The 17,604-nt window shown below is 39.7% G+C and overlaps 1 protein-coding gene across 1 annotated transcript; it reads left to right on the top strand.

The window, feature by feature from the left end:
• Window positions 1-9,493: 9,493 nt before the first annotated feature.
• FSHB (follicle stimulating hormone subunit beta) lies at window positions 9,494-11,416 on the top strand. Its single transcript, XM_053561865.1, has 2 exons — window positions 9,494-9,676; window positions 11,176-11,416. Exons 1-2 carry the CDS (start codon window positions 9,518-9,520, stop codon window positions 11,404-11,406), a joined length of 390 nt encoding a protein of 129 aa, XP_053417840.1. The 5' UTR covers window positions 9,494-9,517; the 3' UTR covers window positions 11,407-11,416.
• Window positions 11,417-17,604: the final 6,188 nt, after the last annotated feature.

Here is a 17,604-nt window from a genome sequence, read left to right as displayed (position 1 = left end):
TTTATTCTTTCAGGCTTGTCCTTTGTAAAATAGTAGCGTCTGCAGAAATGTCATATCAAAAGAAATTTCTCCAAGGCAGAAATACTTAACTGAAACTGCTTTTATTAGTATATTAGAGGACATTTGCTGGTGTGAGAATGAACAATGGACAGATAACTGAATAAAAGTAGGGATGCCAAAGAGATAATTTTAATTTGTGAGTTATTAAAAACCCCACCTCATATTTTAAAATCTACAGAAGAAGATTGTTCATCGACTGAAGTCTGGTTCTTTTTGATTTTAAAAATGAAAACCTTTTCAGAGTCTTCCCAGAATTCTGATCCCTAAAAGAAGCTTAGAGCTCAGCCCTTAAGTTGGCTAGCTGGTCACAGTGCCTGCTGCACAGTCGTCCACACGCCAATCCCCCATGTGCCCCTATAAAGCTCTTCATATTAAGAGCTCTTAGGAGGCACTGAGCTCCCATTTTTCTCCTAGGCCTTGGCACACACTCTTCCCTTTGCCTACAAAACTTTAAGTCCACTGTTTTGGGGAATCCTCATTCTACCACCTTATGACTTACTTTATGTCCAGATTTTACCCTTGGCCTCTCCCTTACCCACTCTCTTAGTAAGAACCCTAATCCCCCGACTCTTTGGCAAGTCTACCAAATGGTGACTCACATGCCCGTAAACCAGTTGTCCAGCTTCATTTTTCACCAAGTGTCTGTGATGTTTTCTACTTGGGCTCTGGCTCTCACTCTCTAAGACTTACGGAACTACTTGAGAGCAGTTCCCACTGCAGATGAAATGGGTTGTATGAAGGTCAAGTTGTTGCCAAGGAGGCTCACGCTGCAAGTTCCCAGATAGGAAAAGAGGGGTGCTGCCTTCCTCAAACTCTGTGCCATGCTGTGTCATTTGAGCCCCCAAGAAAACCATTCATTCATCTCTTGACACAAGATCCCTATCAAGAGCACATACATCTCTCTCTGACAATAAGCAATAGTTCTTCTTTCTCAGGATAGTAAAAAAAAATTTCCCCTCAAATTCTCATTCTACCAACAGGCTATTTATTTTCTTTCTAAGCAATCCCCCAGTCACACCTCCACAAACATGTCCATTCTACAAGAACAGCTCTGCTTTATGCAACCCACTTCCTATGGACCACAGTACTAGGTAGACACAGTGCAGATTGAATACAATACAGTATTGGAAAAAAGCACCTTGTTAGCCTCTCAGCAATACTCACACAAAGTCATCCGAATTATCTCTTCACTTTTCCTGATCTTTCTCAATCTATAGAGTCAGCCTCAGAGGAGCATCAGATATCTTCTCTCTGCCTGATCTCTCTCCAGCTTCTCTGCTTTATCCTTGTACTCCTGGCCTTCTAATTTCTCTACTCTCTCCCAGATCAAGGCCATAGATACATTTTTTCCTGGTTCCCCCATAGTTGTAGTTTGAGCTTTCCAAATTCCTCATAGCTGAGCATCTATCTACACACCACATATTCCTTTCTTATTTCTGGTGGCACACATCAATGTCCTGTACTTAAAGATGACTTTTCAACCAGTGCTGGGAAAGAAAAAGAATGAAGGAAATGGAGACAGAAATTCCACATCTCACGTGTATGTTCTCTAACTAAACAGTTCTATACCAAAGATAAGTTAAAATCTCTGTATTTTAGAAAACAAAAATATATAGTTTAAGAATGACAGTTTCCCCAGTGTTAACGTTTCCAAGAGCAGTCTCCAGGATTCAGTCTTAAGCTCATCTCCAGGGATGAACCATAGGCATTCTCTGCCCTCCGTAGACTCTACCAAGGCCAGTGATCATATGCATTTGACCTAAGAATGAGAGCTCTGCCCTGATTTAGTGACTTTGACCACATGTATCAGTGAATTCATTCAGCTAAAAGTAAGGGAGACCCAAAATATTAGTGATCTCAAGAGAATAGAGGTTTTTTTCTCTCTCATGTAAAATTCAAAACTTATATAGTATGGGGCTGGACTGGTAGCTCTGAAAAGTCAAGGAAAACTCAGGGACCTTCCAGGTTACTGGCTCACTAACTCACTCTCTTAGCCCAAGGTGCAATAGCCACATTGTAAGGAGCAATAGGAGGAGAGACAAAATAGCAAAAGTTGTTTGCCACCTGTCTTCTAAAGCTCCTGACAGCTCCCACACAGCATTCCACTTACACTTTTTTGTTCAAAGCATGTCCATTCCTGGCTTCAAGGATAGTGGGCCACTTACTCTTTATTCTGTGCAGTCATATGCCCAGCTAAAAATTCTATTCCTATGGCACGGTAGTGGGAGAATATATATCAGAGGACAGCTAGCAGTCTGCCATTCTATATTTCTAAAATTGCTACTTTATTTTTTTGCTAAAAATATAGTATGGAGCTACCGAAAATAGAATGCCTTAAAGTACATGTTTTATAAAAAGTTGAGCTATCAGTCAAAATTCTGACACTCAATGGGCATGACAGTGAGTGGTTTAATTCTCTGCTTTATGGTGAGAGTAATGTCTGTCCTGCTGCCTTAAAAGATCGCTCTGAGGATAGAGTGAAAATAAACTGAGATAATAAAGGTGAAAGCAATTTTTGAAATGTGATATAAATAACTCTCAAAGCAAAGTAGCATTAAAGCTATAAATTATTGTTTGTCTTCTTTAAGCATCTATGTCTCTCATTCAAAATTATCTCCATTCTCTTTTTGGGTTTCTCAATGAAAGGTGTCAAAAGAGGAAGAGACAGAAACAAAAGTATGTGATCTAAAATTATGTGGTTCACATAGGATTATTTGTCTATCAGAGAGAAAAAAGGAAATTACATTGAGATTGGAATTCACTTCAATATTTATGAAGACTCATAGATCGAGCTGGTGTCTCTTCTTCCTAGATATAGGATTAGATATTTCTAACAGAAGTTATTTTTCCCTGGGCAAAATTCTAGATTCTAGCAATCCTGCTTTGCAAAGAAATCAGCCATGACATTCAGGGCAAACACAGCAGCGATAAAGTCAGCCAGTATTTAAAAAATTATTTTCTGGAGTGTTTAATTTTGCTGTCGTTGTTTTCTCTAGTTGTTTGTTGAAAAGTAGTGGAAAGACAAAATATCTGAAAAGCAACTAGTAATTCTAAGCTGTTTCAAGGGGAAAATAAATCCAGACAAAGAGAGTCTTGTTAAAAAGATCCTTCGATAGCACAGTTGGTAGAGTGGAGGACTATGGCGAGTCTTGTTAAATATACTTTGTACAGATGCTACAGTTTTGTTCCTGCTCTGCTGGAGGAACAGATGGAGCACAGAGTGGACAAAGGTATGGTAGGGACTGAAGGCCTTGGAAAAAAAAGAACAATTCGGAAAACTGTTACAACAGATTCTAGGTGTCCCAAAAGTCACTCCTATAGTCACCATACAGAGGGAAAATGAGAAATTGCAGCTGAAGGTATCTTTATGTATGAAGTATTCATTACAAAAGTTTACAAAGAGGTGACCAATATGTAGAGAATATCTCATAGCAGTCCCAGCTACTTGGGAGGCTGAGCCCAGGACATTGAGGCTTCAGTGGGCAATGATGAAAGCACTCTGAGACTCTAGCCTGGATGACAGCGTGAGAATCTGTCTCAAAAAAAAAAACACTATGTTGATGTGGAATACTAGTGATGCCCTCAGACCTCAATCCCTCGGTGCTTCTCATCCCCTGGGCCAGGCTGTCCAGTAAATAAATAGTTATGTGACTGAAGTAGTGCCAGGAATGCTGGCATCCCCTTATAAGGTCTAGAATGAAGCTCTGCTACTCTACGACATTAGTCACCTTCATGCATTTCTATGACCTTCATTTCTGTACATCTGTAATGTACAGATGATGATAATAATGTACAGCAGCCTTCATAAGGCTGCTGAGAACATTCCATGGTATAATGCATGTAAACCTTTAGCACAGTGACTGGTACAGAACAAGTGGTCAATAAAAGGTTGCACTTCTTAAAATGAGGACAAAAGCATTTTCCAGAAAGGATACGGATGAACTTAAAGAGGATGTGACAACATCCTAAACTGTTATCCTAACATTTTGTCTGTGTATCTATATGTGTTTTGGTGTGTATGCATGTATAAGATGCTCTTTCTAAAACAAAAAGACGTAAAAACAATGCACACCTGCATTTTGTGCTGGGGACAACTGCTGGCCCCTCAGTAGTTTACTATCCTTTCAGGATAGACACACGAAGCATCAGTAGATTGTTAGGTACTTGGATGTATATATTGTTCTTAGTGCTTTATGCTTTCTTTTCCAGAAACCTGCCAACCGGCATCAAAACAAAATCAAATCCATAAGTATTTACTGAATGCTTACTCTATACAAGATCCAACTGCGATCAAGCCTAGGAAATATTTTTAGCTTCCCGCATTATCAGTTGACTGACACCAAATGTACTGCCTTCTTACTGGAACACCATCATGGAATATTCCGAGTGTCATTACTGCTTTTAAAAGAGCTCCAATCCAGAAAACTCCATTCCATTTTGTCCCCTCTTGCTTAAAGGAAAGAAAACGCAGCAGAGCAGGGATGAGCACCTGAGTTTATTTTTTCGGTGTCTCGTCTGATGAAATGCAGTTCCGTCTAACTGTCCAGAGGATCAGAACAAGAAGTTTACCTGCTAATACAAAGACTGACTCTCCTCACCCTTCACTGAAAAACATCAAGGGCATTGTTGTGTCTTTATAGTGACAAGCACTGGCTCTCAGTGGGCTTTTTATTTTAATAGTTTTCACAGTTATGTAAGTTAACCTAGACTAACAATGTATAATGCACGCAGGCCAGACATTAGACAAAAGTAAGTAGGTCTTGTGACCTCTGCAAATTTACTCATTATCTGCAAGTTCTATACCTGTGCTGCCCAATAGAAATATAATGTGAGCCATTTAAAATTTCTAGGTGGTTGCATTTTAAAGTAAGGCCAAGGTAAAAAGGACTAGGTAACATTTAACTTAATAAAAATTTTGCTTAGCATAATAGATATAAAATATTGTCATTTCAAATATAATCAAAACAAAAATTATTAAGATATGATATATGCTTCCTTATTTTATCCTTAAAATCTGGTGTTTACACTTAAAATCTTACTTTGGACTAGTTGAATTCCAAGTGTTAATAGCCACATGTGGTTGGTGGCTACTCTATTAGTGAAGCTCTAGATTGTCAACGTTGGGTTATTTGGCAGGATAAAAACTTCATAAAGTGTTGTTACTTTCTATGGAAAAATTGTATCACATATTATTTATTATTTTGTAATTTAAATAAAGCAGATAATTTTACTTTAATGATTTTATACTTAAAATATACTTAAATGTCAACAATAAAATCATTAGAAAGAAAATAAAAATACTAAACATTTTAAAACTTTCCATTATAAAACACATACCGCATGAACAAAAGAAAAGGAGGAAAAGAATGCCAGAGCATAGAAAGAGTAGGTAACTCATCACAATAGGAGCATGGGTGCTTAATTTACTATTTTTTTTTAAATTTATTTATTTAGAGACAAAGTCTCACTTTGTCACCCTCCCTAGGGTGCCATCATAGCTCACAGCAACCTCAATCTCTTAGGCTCACGTGATTCTCTTGCCTCAGCCTCCCACGTAGCTGGGACTATAGGTGCCCACCACAATATTGGCTAGTTTTTAGAGATGGGCTCTTGCTCTTACTCAGGCTGGTCTCAAACTCATAATTTCAAGCAATCCACCTGATTAGGCCGCCCATAGTGCTAGAACTACACGTGTGAAGCACTGCACCCAGCCTAATTTACTATTTTAAACCCAAATATAAAAGTATAATTTGGGGGGAAACTTCTTTATAAATGAAAGAACAACATGAGCTTTTGAGCACAGACATTCCAGGGATCCTCTAGCAGTTGAAGACATTGGCTTACCAGAATTCACAAGAGAAGTCTGTGCATTTAAAACGGACTGTGGGGAGTGTCACCTTGAGGTAGGTACTGGGAACTGAGGAAGCATAAAACAGAAACCACTGGACTGAGAGACCACAGAAGGCAGAGTGGGAGAATGTCTCCTAGAAGAAGTTACGTTTAAATGGCGTCTTGAGGTGCCTGTAGAGTAGCTTAGAGGAATAGGAGATTAGAAACATACGTCAGGAAGAGGAAAAAGAACCCATTTCTTTTAAGGAAGAAGAGGAAGAAGAAGAAAAAAAAACGTGATTTTGGGAACTAGAAGGTGCTTCAAGCTGGTTAGAGTGAACCTGACACAGGGTTTCCCTGAAAAGTATTCAACGGTTTGTCATTAAATACAATCAATATTATTGTGCTAAAACACAAGACAGTTTTATTCTAGAAGTCTAGAAATAAATAGGCTAAGTTTTATCTTCATTACTGAGACAGTCTCACTTTGATAAAATCATTATCTTAGATAAATCTAATATTTTATCATGCAGGTGACTGAACTCCTGCTCTGAAGGCAAAAGTAAAACATATATCCATGATAAGTGATCTGGTGTTAAATTTTTATACCATAAATCTCAAGTGGGCCCCTTCACTTATGCATTACAAGTGTAAAGTATACGCTGGACTCAGTCAGGCTACACACTGTTAACTGAACCTCCCCCAGTCTCAGACAACTGTTGCAAATCTTTTCCTCTTTTCATAAACCCTCAGTAACTACTTCCTCATCTTTACTCTTGGGTGATGACCTTACTTCCTACTTTATGTAGAAAATGAAATTACTCAGAGGCCAGCTGCAGAGCCTATCAGCACCCCGTCCCCACCCGCTACGCCTGCCCAGACACCAGCATCCACCCCTCCAACTCCTCCTCCCTCATCCCTCTCTCCCCACCAGCACTGCACCCACCCCCCTTCCTGCTGGGGTTTGGATATCAGTCCCCTCCAAATCTCAGGTTAAAATTTGATTTCCAATGTTGGAGTTGCAGCCAAGTAGTAGGTATTTGGATCATGGGGGCAGAACCTGCAGAAATGGCTTGGTGCCCTCCCCCCTGGTAATGAATGAGTTCTCGATCTATTCAAGCGAGAGCTGGTTGTTTAAAACAGCACGAGGAGTCCCTCCTCTCTCTCTTGCTTCTTCTCTTCCCATGTGACACACCTGCTACCCCTTCACCTTCCACCTTCTTGGAGGCTCCCTGAATCCCTCACCAGAAGTGGATCCTGATACCATGCTTGTACAGCCTGCAGAACTGTGAGCCAAATAAAACTTCTTTCTTTATAAATTACCCAGTCTCGGGTATTCCTTTATGGAAAGCAACACAAAAACTGATACCCTGCCCCACCTACAAGAATATCACCCTCTACGCCTTCCCACCTACCAACATCTCACCCACCAGTTTCCCACCCACCAGCATCTGCACCTCCACCTCCCCACATAGCAGCATCTCACCTACCATCAGGTTTTAGTTCCAAAGGAACTTCTATAGCCAAGAACAATCTTTATACTTCCATATGCATTGTGCAATTTGGGGTCCTACTCAACCTGCCGGCAGCATTTGGCATGGTTGTCACTTGCCCCTCCCTGATACACATTTTTTCTTGGCTTCTGGGATACTACACCCTCTCCTTCCTTGATAGCCCGTCTCAGACATCTTTGGAAAAAGGGGAAACAAATTTCATGATATCCCCAATGTATTACAGACACCTCACACTCAATTAAACTCCTTATCTTTTCCCCAAATTTATTACATCTACAGCCATCCCATTTCAAGTGGTAGCAAGTTTATCCTTCCAGACCAGAATCTTTACAGCCATCCTTAACTGTTCTTTCTCTTACAATCAACATCTATCCATCAAAAACTTGTGTGGATTCTACTTTCCAGATATATCCAGAATCAGATCATGTCTCTTTATCTCCAGCGCTGCCACATGAGTCTGAACAAGGGGCATTTCTCACCCAGGTTATTGCAGGTCCTCTTATTTCTACCTTTGTCCTCCTCAGAACAACACAGCAGTCAGAGTGGACCTTTCAGACCCCAATTAGATCATGTCACTGCTTTACTAAACATCCTGCAATGAGTCCCATCACTTGAAAAGTACAAATCACAGCCTTTACCTTCCCCAGAAAGGTCCTCTGTGATTTGACTTCTGTTACAACTCTGACATCATACCCTAATACTGCTGCAATTGTCCTTTTGCTCCAGTACCTCCACTTAATTAATCAATATTTATAAAACAAATAAATCCCTGTCTCCAACGAGCTGATAGTCTCCTAGAGAAAACAGATGTCTATAAGTGATCACAAACAGAAGGTACTGATTCAAGTTCTCCCTCATCACCCTTCCTAAACTCTGACAGGTAAAACACCCCAGATGTTGAATGTTGGGGCATTTGCCCAGGGCCAGGGTCATATTGGGGGAGATAAGGAGTAAACAAGAACGTCTCAGACAGAAAGAACATCCCATGTAAACATCTGAAGAAAGTGAATCAGCGCCACATTTAGGAAATTAACCGTAAAGCAGAAAGTTCTTGCTAAAGTAGAAAGTTCTTGCTAAAGCATCAAAAAATAAGGATTGAAATTAGGAGCCCTGGATGTGGGAGGTAGAGAGAGACACAGGTCACACTTAAGAGTCGGATCATAAAATATTTTCTCTTTGTTTCTTTGTTCTTCCCTCACAGCTTTCGATACACTCTGGGAGCAATATATTAACCGTATCTTTTCAATGCTCCTTCGTAGCAGGGCCAAAGTAATAGTTGGAAAGGATTCTGAATTCCCCAAGTTGAATATCCAGAAGAAAAATCTAGAGTCAGATTTAATTTGACAAGGTAAAAGAGTGGGTGTGCTACTGTATCAAATTTAATTTGTACAAAATTCTCCTCTCTGGTAGCACTATTTTTTTTTCTGATCTACTGCGTTTAGACTACTTTGGAAAGGCTTGATCTCCCTGTCTATCCAAACACTGATTCATTTACAGCAAGCTGCAGCCTAGCACTGGTCATATTAATACTCAACAAATCCACAAGGTGTTAGGTGCACTTACACGATTGTGTATAAAAGGGGAACTCTGACTGGGCTCAATCTACAGCTTTCCCCAGGCAAGACAACCAACCACAGGTAAGTCTTGGCAGCCATGGTTATCAAGTGGTGATGGCTACTTCTGAAATTACAGCTTTTTCAGGCTCTAGAGAACAAATCTAGAGCTTTGAACTACTATGGCATAGGAAATGTATGTTTGTCAGTCTGGGTTTAATACATTGTAATCACTGTTAGCAAGTAACTGATTTTATAGATCAATATCACTTTATGACAGCAGCAGTACTCTCTTCACATAGGGCTCTGCTTAAATCATTATATTGAAGTTTTGATCTACAATGTATTTCTACTTTGACAAAAAAAAATGAAGAAGAAAGAAGGGGCATATGGTCTTAAGAAACAAAAAAGTGAAAAAACAACATAGGAAGAAAAAAACATGGAAGCAAAATATGATTGGGTAGACCAATTATTTGTAGTTTAGTCAACTTACATAATGATCACAATTCTTCAGTATTTTGGTTTCTAAAATGGGCTTAATTTTTTGCTTCCCAGACCAGGATGAAGTCAATCCAGTTTTGCTTCCTTTTCTGTTGCTGGCAAGCCATTTGCTGCAGTAGCTGTGACCTAGCCAACATCACCATTGCAGTAGAAAAAGAAGAGTGTCGTTTCTGCATAAGCATCAACACCACTTGGTGCGCAGGGTACTGCTACACCAGGGTATGTACTGAGCTTTGCTAGAAAGGATGATGTTGAGGGACTAGAGGAGGCAGGCTTCATTAATTTCCCACTTATCAACATTTTAGGTTTCCTAAGTAACAGCCATGAATCCCTTAGCCACTGCGGTGTGTGTTATCATTAGGGTTAACGACCGTGATATCAGTTAGACATGTGGACTTGGATATGACTTGGTAAGTTCAGGAAAGCCTCAGATCTACTCTGCTGCATCTGATAATATGCCAACTCTGCTTTCCCCCTCCATAAAAATATTTCTGTGTTATCTTTTTACATATAGAGAGATAAACATGAAAATATACATACATTTAATCAAGGACTTAACAGTATTCTCAAGAAGGCAATTCCTGTACCTGAGGTCATATCTTTGCCATAGAGATAGTACCAAAATATGTTTCCAAGTCACAAAGAAACACAAATGACACATTATTAAAATTGTCTCCTTGGCTCGCCTGCATACAAATGCCAGCAAACAGGCTGAGAACACAATCAGTTCTTGCAGATTGTTAGAAAGAAAGTGAATCTGCAAACCTACTCCCGTCTTCATAGCATTGAGAAAACCAAGACACGGAGCGTGGTTGCTGGTCTGCTTCTGCACAGCTTCCCTGCATTAATCCAAGTAAAGAGGCAGTTTCTACGTTTTTTCTTTTTTTCCCTATAGCACCTAGTTATCTATGCAGAATTTTATTCTACAAACTAAAATTGAAAATAGCAACTATTTAAATGAAATGTACTTTATTTGATGGTACATGAGTTGGATCAAACTCTACTTATTTTACAATTTATTGTTTCTTCTTGAGATACAGAATTGGTAGGATGACGTCAAAATAAATTAAACAGCAACCCTAATTTCTCTTATCAGTTCAAATAACTTTTCCACTGGAAAGTGCTAGAATAAATAATTTCTGCCTGGATTGAAAGTTTTTATGTGCAAACTATATATTCTTTGAGACTATGATTCCTACAACTTTTAAGGGAGGAAAATGTCTACAAAGCATTGGAATATTTAAAATATTATGTGAGCCCTTGCAAATATATTAAATCAAGCATTAAAAATTAAGATTATATTTTGACTTTTTATAAATACATCAGGAAAATGTATTTCGAAATATTTTTTCTGAGAAATTAAACTTTTGTGTTTATGGATTAAATTGTTATTAGCATAGCTTCCAATTAAGTACAAAAGTCAACTTAGAATTTTAAGTTATAGTTCCCTTTTTATCATTTCTTAAAAGTTCCTTGAAATATATGAAAATAATATTTGGATATAGCCATAGAGAGTAAGAAAGAGTAACTTACATTTCTTGTAAGATTTCCCGAACAAGTAGGAACTATGTTATATAGCATATAGGTCATTTATGAGCTCATGTGGGTTTGAATGGGTGAATATTAGAGCAAGCAGTTTTAAAGTCCTATCTCATTTTGACTAAGCCAAGCAGAAACTTCCAGAATATTGTAACCTCTCTCCTTCCTAAATTCCTCAGGATCTGGTGTATAAGGACCCAGCCAGGCCTAACATCCAGAAAGCATGTACCTTCAAGGAGCTGGTGTACGAGACAGCGAGACTGCCCGGCTGTGCTCACCACGCAGACTCCCTGTATACATACCCAGTGGCCACCGAATGTCACTGTGGCAAGTGTGACAGTGACAGCACTGACTGCACCGTGCGAGGCCTGGGACCCAGCTACTGCTCCTTCAGTGAAATGAAAAAATAAAGAACAATGGACATTTGGGGCCACCTACTCTTGTCCTGAAGGACAAAGATATCCACAGAATCTGTGTACAGTGCGCCCAGGGTGCAGACCACGGGGCCAGGGGCATCAGACCCCACGTTTCCATGCTTTCCTGGCAGAGGGGGAGCTCCAGGACATGAGAGTGCTGGGGCCAGAACCCTGTACCACTCAGCCCTATATTCTTAGGTCTGGCTTCATAAGTTTGATTCAGTCTTCTCTCACAGACTCATAGGTGTTTTCCTCTTTAATAATCTTAGAAATCTTCCTGGGCAATCTGTTTCTCTTAGAGAGAGGGATAAGTAAATTTGGAGGGAGGAAATGATGATGGGAGTGAGTGAAACACCTACACGTACCGTAGTCTTCTGCTAGACCCTAGGGCCCTCCAGAGCAAGGTCCGCATCTTCTTAAGGATTGTAGCTTCAAGGCCTAGAATTTAGCAAGAAGGTCAACAACAGCTTCCTTAAAGAAAGTGATATCAGAAAGGGAAGAGCTGAATGAAGATATGTGAGACTGGCTGCCCCCAGCAACACTCATCCATGGAGGCCGTGGCATCAGTCCCACCTCAAGGCTCCTGCAGCACATGGACTACTGAGACAGGATGTCTCTCTCTGAAATCCTTCCAGCTGGGTGGTAATGGAGCTCAGGATTTCTAAGCTATTACCACCAACACCTTCCATTAAGGGCAGCAAGAGATTTTAATTTGGGATGGGGGAAATTGGCCCCCATCTATTTATTACTTAAACAAATTGATCAAATGCTACCAGGGTCCTCCAAAATGCCTTTTTGGAATCAAGAAAGAAACTGTCTTACCCTGCCCCCCTAGGATCCACTCCTTTGAAGAGAGGGGGGATTTGCAAGTAGGTATAAAAGCAATTTTAGTACCTTAATAAATATATTTAACATCTATAAATACATTTATATAAAGAAATAGCTCTTTTATTAAAAAATTTAGCCACGAGAGGGGAAACAACTGCTGTTTTCGTAGAATCCTCTCTGTATCAATCTTCTCTTATTTCTATCCATGGTCTCCTAAATCTCTGATTTCTTTCACGAGGGTAGATATTGAAACTATTGCATGACTTGATTTCTTTTAAAGATGTTAACTCTCTTAGTTATGCATTTATTTCACACTTGCTTTAACTAATTTATTTAAATCTTATTTTTTTAATAAAGATGCTATGCGCTGATTTGGATTGTTTCATGTACAAATAAATCTCTTACATGCATATTTATAATGTTAGTGGGACTTAACATTTAATTCTATTTCTTCAGATATTGTCTATCCTTATCCTTGGAAATATTAAAAAATTTTTTGCATTTCTAAAAATATTTTGTCACGTAAACTTTTTGCCATTGTTTGGAAGTCGTATTCTGCTGTAGTGGGGGTGGGAGGAAGCACAGAGAGATCCCAGACTGTGTGGGGAGGTTCTCTAGTTCATTTCTTTCAGATAGAAATATTAAAGCCCAATGATGTTAAGTGACCCACCCAAGATCCCTGTCTTAGCACTTTTGAGCTGCTATGATGGAACACCTCCCAGGGTGTCCAACTTGTACTTGTACACACAGGCCCCAGGATGATTTTATGAGAACTTCTTTCTGCTTGTCTATGGTATGAGATATCACAAAAAGTACGCATGGCCCTTTTTTAGCTAATCAGCTTTCATTTGCTACAGCTTTCAGTGTATTTACTGTGTGGCCCAAGACAATTTTTATTCTTTCAATGTGTGGCAAAAAAGAAAAAAATGGTTAGACACCTGTTGCCCTGGGCTAGACATGGCATCACCCTAGCTCATAGCAATCTCAGACTCCTGGGATGAAGCGATCCTCCTGCCTTAGCCTCTAGAGTAGCTGGGACTACAGGTGCCTGCCACAACTTCTGGATAATTTTTCTGTTTTTAATAGAGATGGGGTTTCACTCTGGCTCAGGCTGGTCTTGAAGCCTGAGCTCAAGGGATCCTCCTGGCTCAGTTTCCCAGAGTGCTAGGATTACAGGCATGAGCCACCATGCCCAGCCAACCCCACTTCTTAATGTCACCATAATAAGGAATAGGGTTCAACGTGAATTTTGAAGAGACATAAATATTCATACCATCAGTTTGGCACCTGTAGCTCAGTGGTTATAACACCAGCCACATACACTGAGGCTGGTGGGTTCGAACCTGGTCCGGGCCAGCTCAACAACAATGACAACTGCAACAAAAAATAGCCAGGTGTTGTGGCGGGTACCTGTGGTCCCAGCTACTTGGGAGGCTGAGGCAAGAGAGTTGTTTAAGCCAAAGAGTTAGAGGTTGCTATATGCTGTTATGCCACAGCACTCTACCAAGAGTGACATAGTAAGACTCTGTCTCAAAAAAAAAAAAAAATTCATACCATCACAGTCACAAAGACTGTTGTGACACAGGCAGAATTAGAACCTGGCCTCCTACTTCTTTAGCCCAGCTCTTCTTTGACCACTCTGCCATACTAAAAGTTGTTTTGTCAAGATTGAAACAAATTATATGTACTAATAATCAGCTATATGGATTCAAATCTGGTATTACGTATGGCTTATAGCTATGCCCTCTATAACACCTTGACACATTGAAACTGTGGCTATGTTTTAAAAGTGTAATAAGATACCTTAAATTATAACATAGCCTTTTCCTTCTTCCCATAGTTTTGGAGATCAAAATAATAAGCTTTCCCATTAGAGATAGCACAAAGTGATGGCTCTAGAGTCATGTTGTCCCAATCTTCTTAACAAGATGTGTCATTTTGAACAAGTTTTTGAAGTTCTCTAGACATTGGTTTCCTCAAAAGTAAAATGGGGACAATAATATTTCCTACTCCAGAGGGTTGTATTGACGATTAAGTGGAATAACACATGGAAAGGGCTTAGAACAGTACTTGACACATAACGATTCTTCAGTCAACATTAGTGTGTAGTTATCCCTCAAGAGAGGCAAAGTGGCAAGATGGGAAAGTCAAATTTAAATTAAAAACAACCCAGTTCAGACTCTTTCTAGTCATCCTGGGCAAGCTACATAGTAGTTAAGTAACTTCACTGGGCCTCACTTTCCTCATTTATAAAATGAAGAAGAAATGATAACTATCCCACAGGGTTGCTATGAAGATTAAAAAATATAATGCATGTCAAGTGTTGAGCAGTCCAACAGAGCTATAATCCTGATGGAAATAGACTCCTTTACCTGAAAAGGTCAAGGTCAAAATCCTAAGAAGTGGCACAAGTTTCTACAAACTGTAGTATGATCCTTTCTGAAATAATAAGAATTAACATCTGTGAGCCCTCCAGGCCCATTATTTATTTATTTTTATTTTTCTGATTTTTTACAGTGAGAAACATTTATTGAGTTCTTTCCATATACCTCTCAGGTGTGCTTACTTTTTTTTTTTTTTTTTTTTTTTTGGATTTTTGTTTTTTTTGAAAAGTAAATTTATTTCAGGTTAACGTGAGGGTACAAACAACCAGGACAAGATATTTTATTTGATTTTGTTAGGTAGAGTCTCTCTTGTGGGTATGTCCTACAATAACAGGTGTGCCAAACACCCCCATTCCAGGCCCATCCAGTGAGAGCACCCCAACCCCCAGCCTTCCAGGTCTATGCCACCAAAAGAGGCATCCCCGTGGGCCATGATGTTAGTTGAAGTTCATATTCTCTCTTCTCAGCACTATGGCAAGCGCCTCTCCTTGCTCTGTATAGTCCTCACACAGCTACAAGAATTGCCCTACTAAACCACAACTTTGACCACAACTATTAAGGAATGTGTTTCCCCATTGTTTTCATGATAAAAATCCCTATTTTTTGCTGACACATGAGGCTTTTTATGGACTGGCCACTGATTACCTCTTTAACTTTTATCCCCTTCTTTCTTCTACCCCCAGGAGGTCACCGAACCTTGAGACTAGTTATGAGGGGAGAAGGAGAATTTGAGGAGAACTTTTCTTTTCTTTTCTTTTTTTTTTTTATTAAATCATAGCTGTGTACATTAGTATGATCATGGGACACCATACACTTGGTTCATAGACCGTTTGACACATTTTCATCACACTAGTTAACATAGCTTTCGTGGCATTTTCTTAGTTATTTTGCTAAGACCTTTACATTCCACTTTTACTAGGATTCACATATTCCCTTGTAAGATGCACCGCAGGTGTAAACCCATTAATCCCCCTCCCTCCACCTACCTCCCCCCTCCCTCCCCTCCCTTTCCCCCTTCTCCCTATTCTTAGGTTGTAACTGGGTTATAGCTTTCATGTGGAGGTCCTACATTAGTTTCATAATAAGGGTGAGTACATTGGGTACTTTTTCTTCCATTCTTGAGACACTTTACTAAGAAGAATATGTTCCAGCTCCATCCATGTAAACATGAAAGAGGTAAAGTCTCCATCTTTTTTTAAGGTTGCATAATATTCCATGGTGTACATATACCACAATTTATTAATCCATTCGTGGATCGATGGGCACTTGGGCTTTTTCCATGACTTAGCAATTATGAATAGGGCTGCAATAAATATTCTAATACAAATATCTTTGTTATGATGTGATTTTTGGTCTTCTGGGTATATGCCCAGTAGAGGGATTATAGGATTGAATGGCAGATCTATTTTTAGATCTCTAAGTGTTCTCCATATCTCTTTCCAAAAGGAATGTATTAATTTGCATTCCCACCAGCAGTGCAAAAGTGTTCCCTTTTCTCCACATCCACGCCAACATCTCTGGTCTTGGGATTTTGTGATGTAGGCTAGTCTCACTGGAGTTAGAGATATCTCAAAGTAATTTTGATTTGCATTTCTCTGATGATTAAAGATGATGAGCATTTTTTCATATGTCTGAAGGCCGTGTGCCTGTCTTCTTCAGAGAAGTTTCTCTTCAAGTCCTTTGCCCAGCCTGCGATAGGATCCCTTGTTCTTTTCTTGCTAATGCGTTTGAGTTCTCTGTGGATTCTGGTTAATAAACCTTTGTTGGAGACATAACCTGCAAATATCTTCTCCCATTCTGAGGGCTGTTTGCTGGCTTTACTTACTGTGTTCTTGGCCGTGCAGAAGCTTTTTAGTTTGATCAAGTCCCAATAGTGTATTTTTGAAGCAGCTTCAATTGCCTGGGGGGTCCTTCTCATGAAAAACTCGCCCAACCCAATTCCTTCAAGGGTTTTCCCTGCACTCTCATCTAGTATTTTTATAGTTTCATGTCTTAGGTTTAAATCTTTAATCCATTGAGAGTCTATCTTGGTTAATGGTGAGAGGTGTGGGTCCAGTTTCAGTCTTCTACAGGTAGAACTTTTCATTTCTGATATGCTTTAGTCAGAATACCGTGCCTTTCATCCCACAAAAGATTTGGCTGACAATAACTGGAATCTGGATAAGTCAGTCAGCAGGTCTCGAACTCCAAAAAAGTGAGGCCAGCACCTAAGAATAATAAACTCGGGGTTCATGACAGTGAGGAAAGACAGAGGAATGGAATTCAGGAAAATTACCCAGGGAGCCTCAAGCTGTTCCTATAATGTTTTATTTCTCTTTTCTTTCTTTCTTTCTTTTTTTTTTTTTTGAGACAGAGTCTCAAACTGTCGCCCTGGATAGAGTGCTGTGGCATCACAGCTCACACCAACCTCCAAATCTTGGGCTTAAGCTATTCTCTTGCCTCAGCCTCTCAAGTAGCTGGAACTATAGGTGCCCGCCACAATACCCAGCTATTTCTGGTTGCAGTTGTCATTGTTGCTCAGCAGACCCGGGCCGGGTTTGAACCCGCCACCCTAGGTGTATGTGGCCAGCACTCTTGCCAACTAAGCTATGGGTGCCACCTATAATGTTTTATTTCTAAAATAAAATCCATGTCACAAATATGACAAAATGTTAACATATGAGACTAGCCGAAGGTTACACGGGTGTTTATTACATTTTTGCAGGTACATTAGGTGCTTGCTAATTGACAGCTGACAAGGTATCTTTTTATTCATTGTACATTGAATCCTGATTCCATGCCTGGTGTAAGTGAAATGGGCCCTAAACCTAACCCAAGGACATAACAGCTAGTGTGGGAAGCCCCAGTCATTACTATATGCATTTTGTGACTGAGGCAGAGAATTCAGTCAGCAGGCCAAGGTTTATGCTTATGTCTTCCTCACTATAACCTGGAGTACCTTTCCAGCTTTCCCTGCAATCAGGAGGATCTATGTTCCAGA

This window comes from Nycticebus coucang, chromosome 14 (genome assembly GCF_027406575.1).
Source record: "Nycticebus coucang isolate mNycCou1 chromosome 14, mNycCou1.pri, whole genome shotgun sequence".
NCBI lineage: Eukaryota > Metazoa > Chordata > Mammalia > Primates > Lorisidae > Nycticebus > Nycticebus coucang.
The sequence above is the reverse complement of the archived record's forward strand: the minus strand, read 5'-3'. Positions and strand labels throughout refer to the sequence as shown.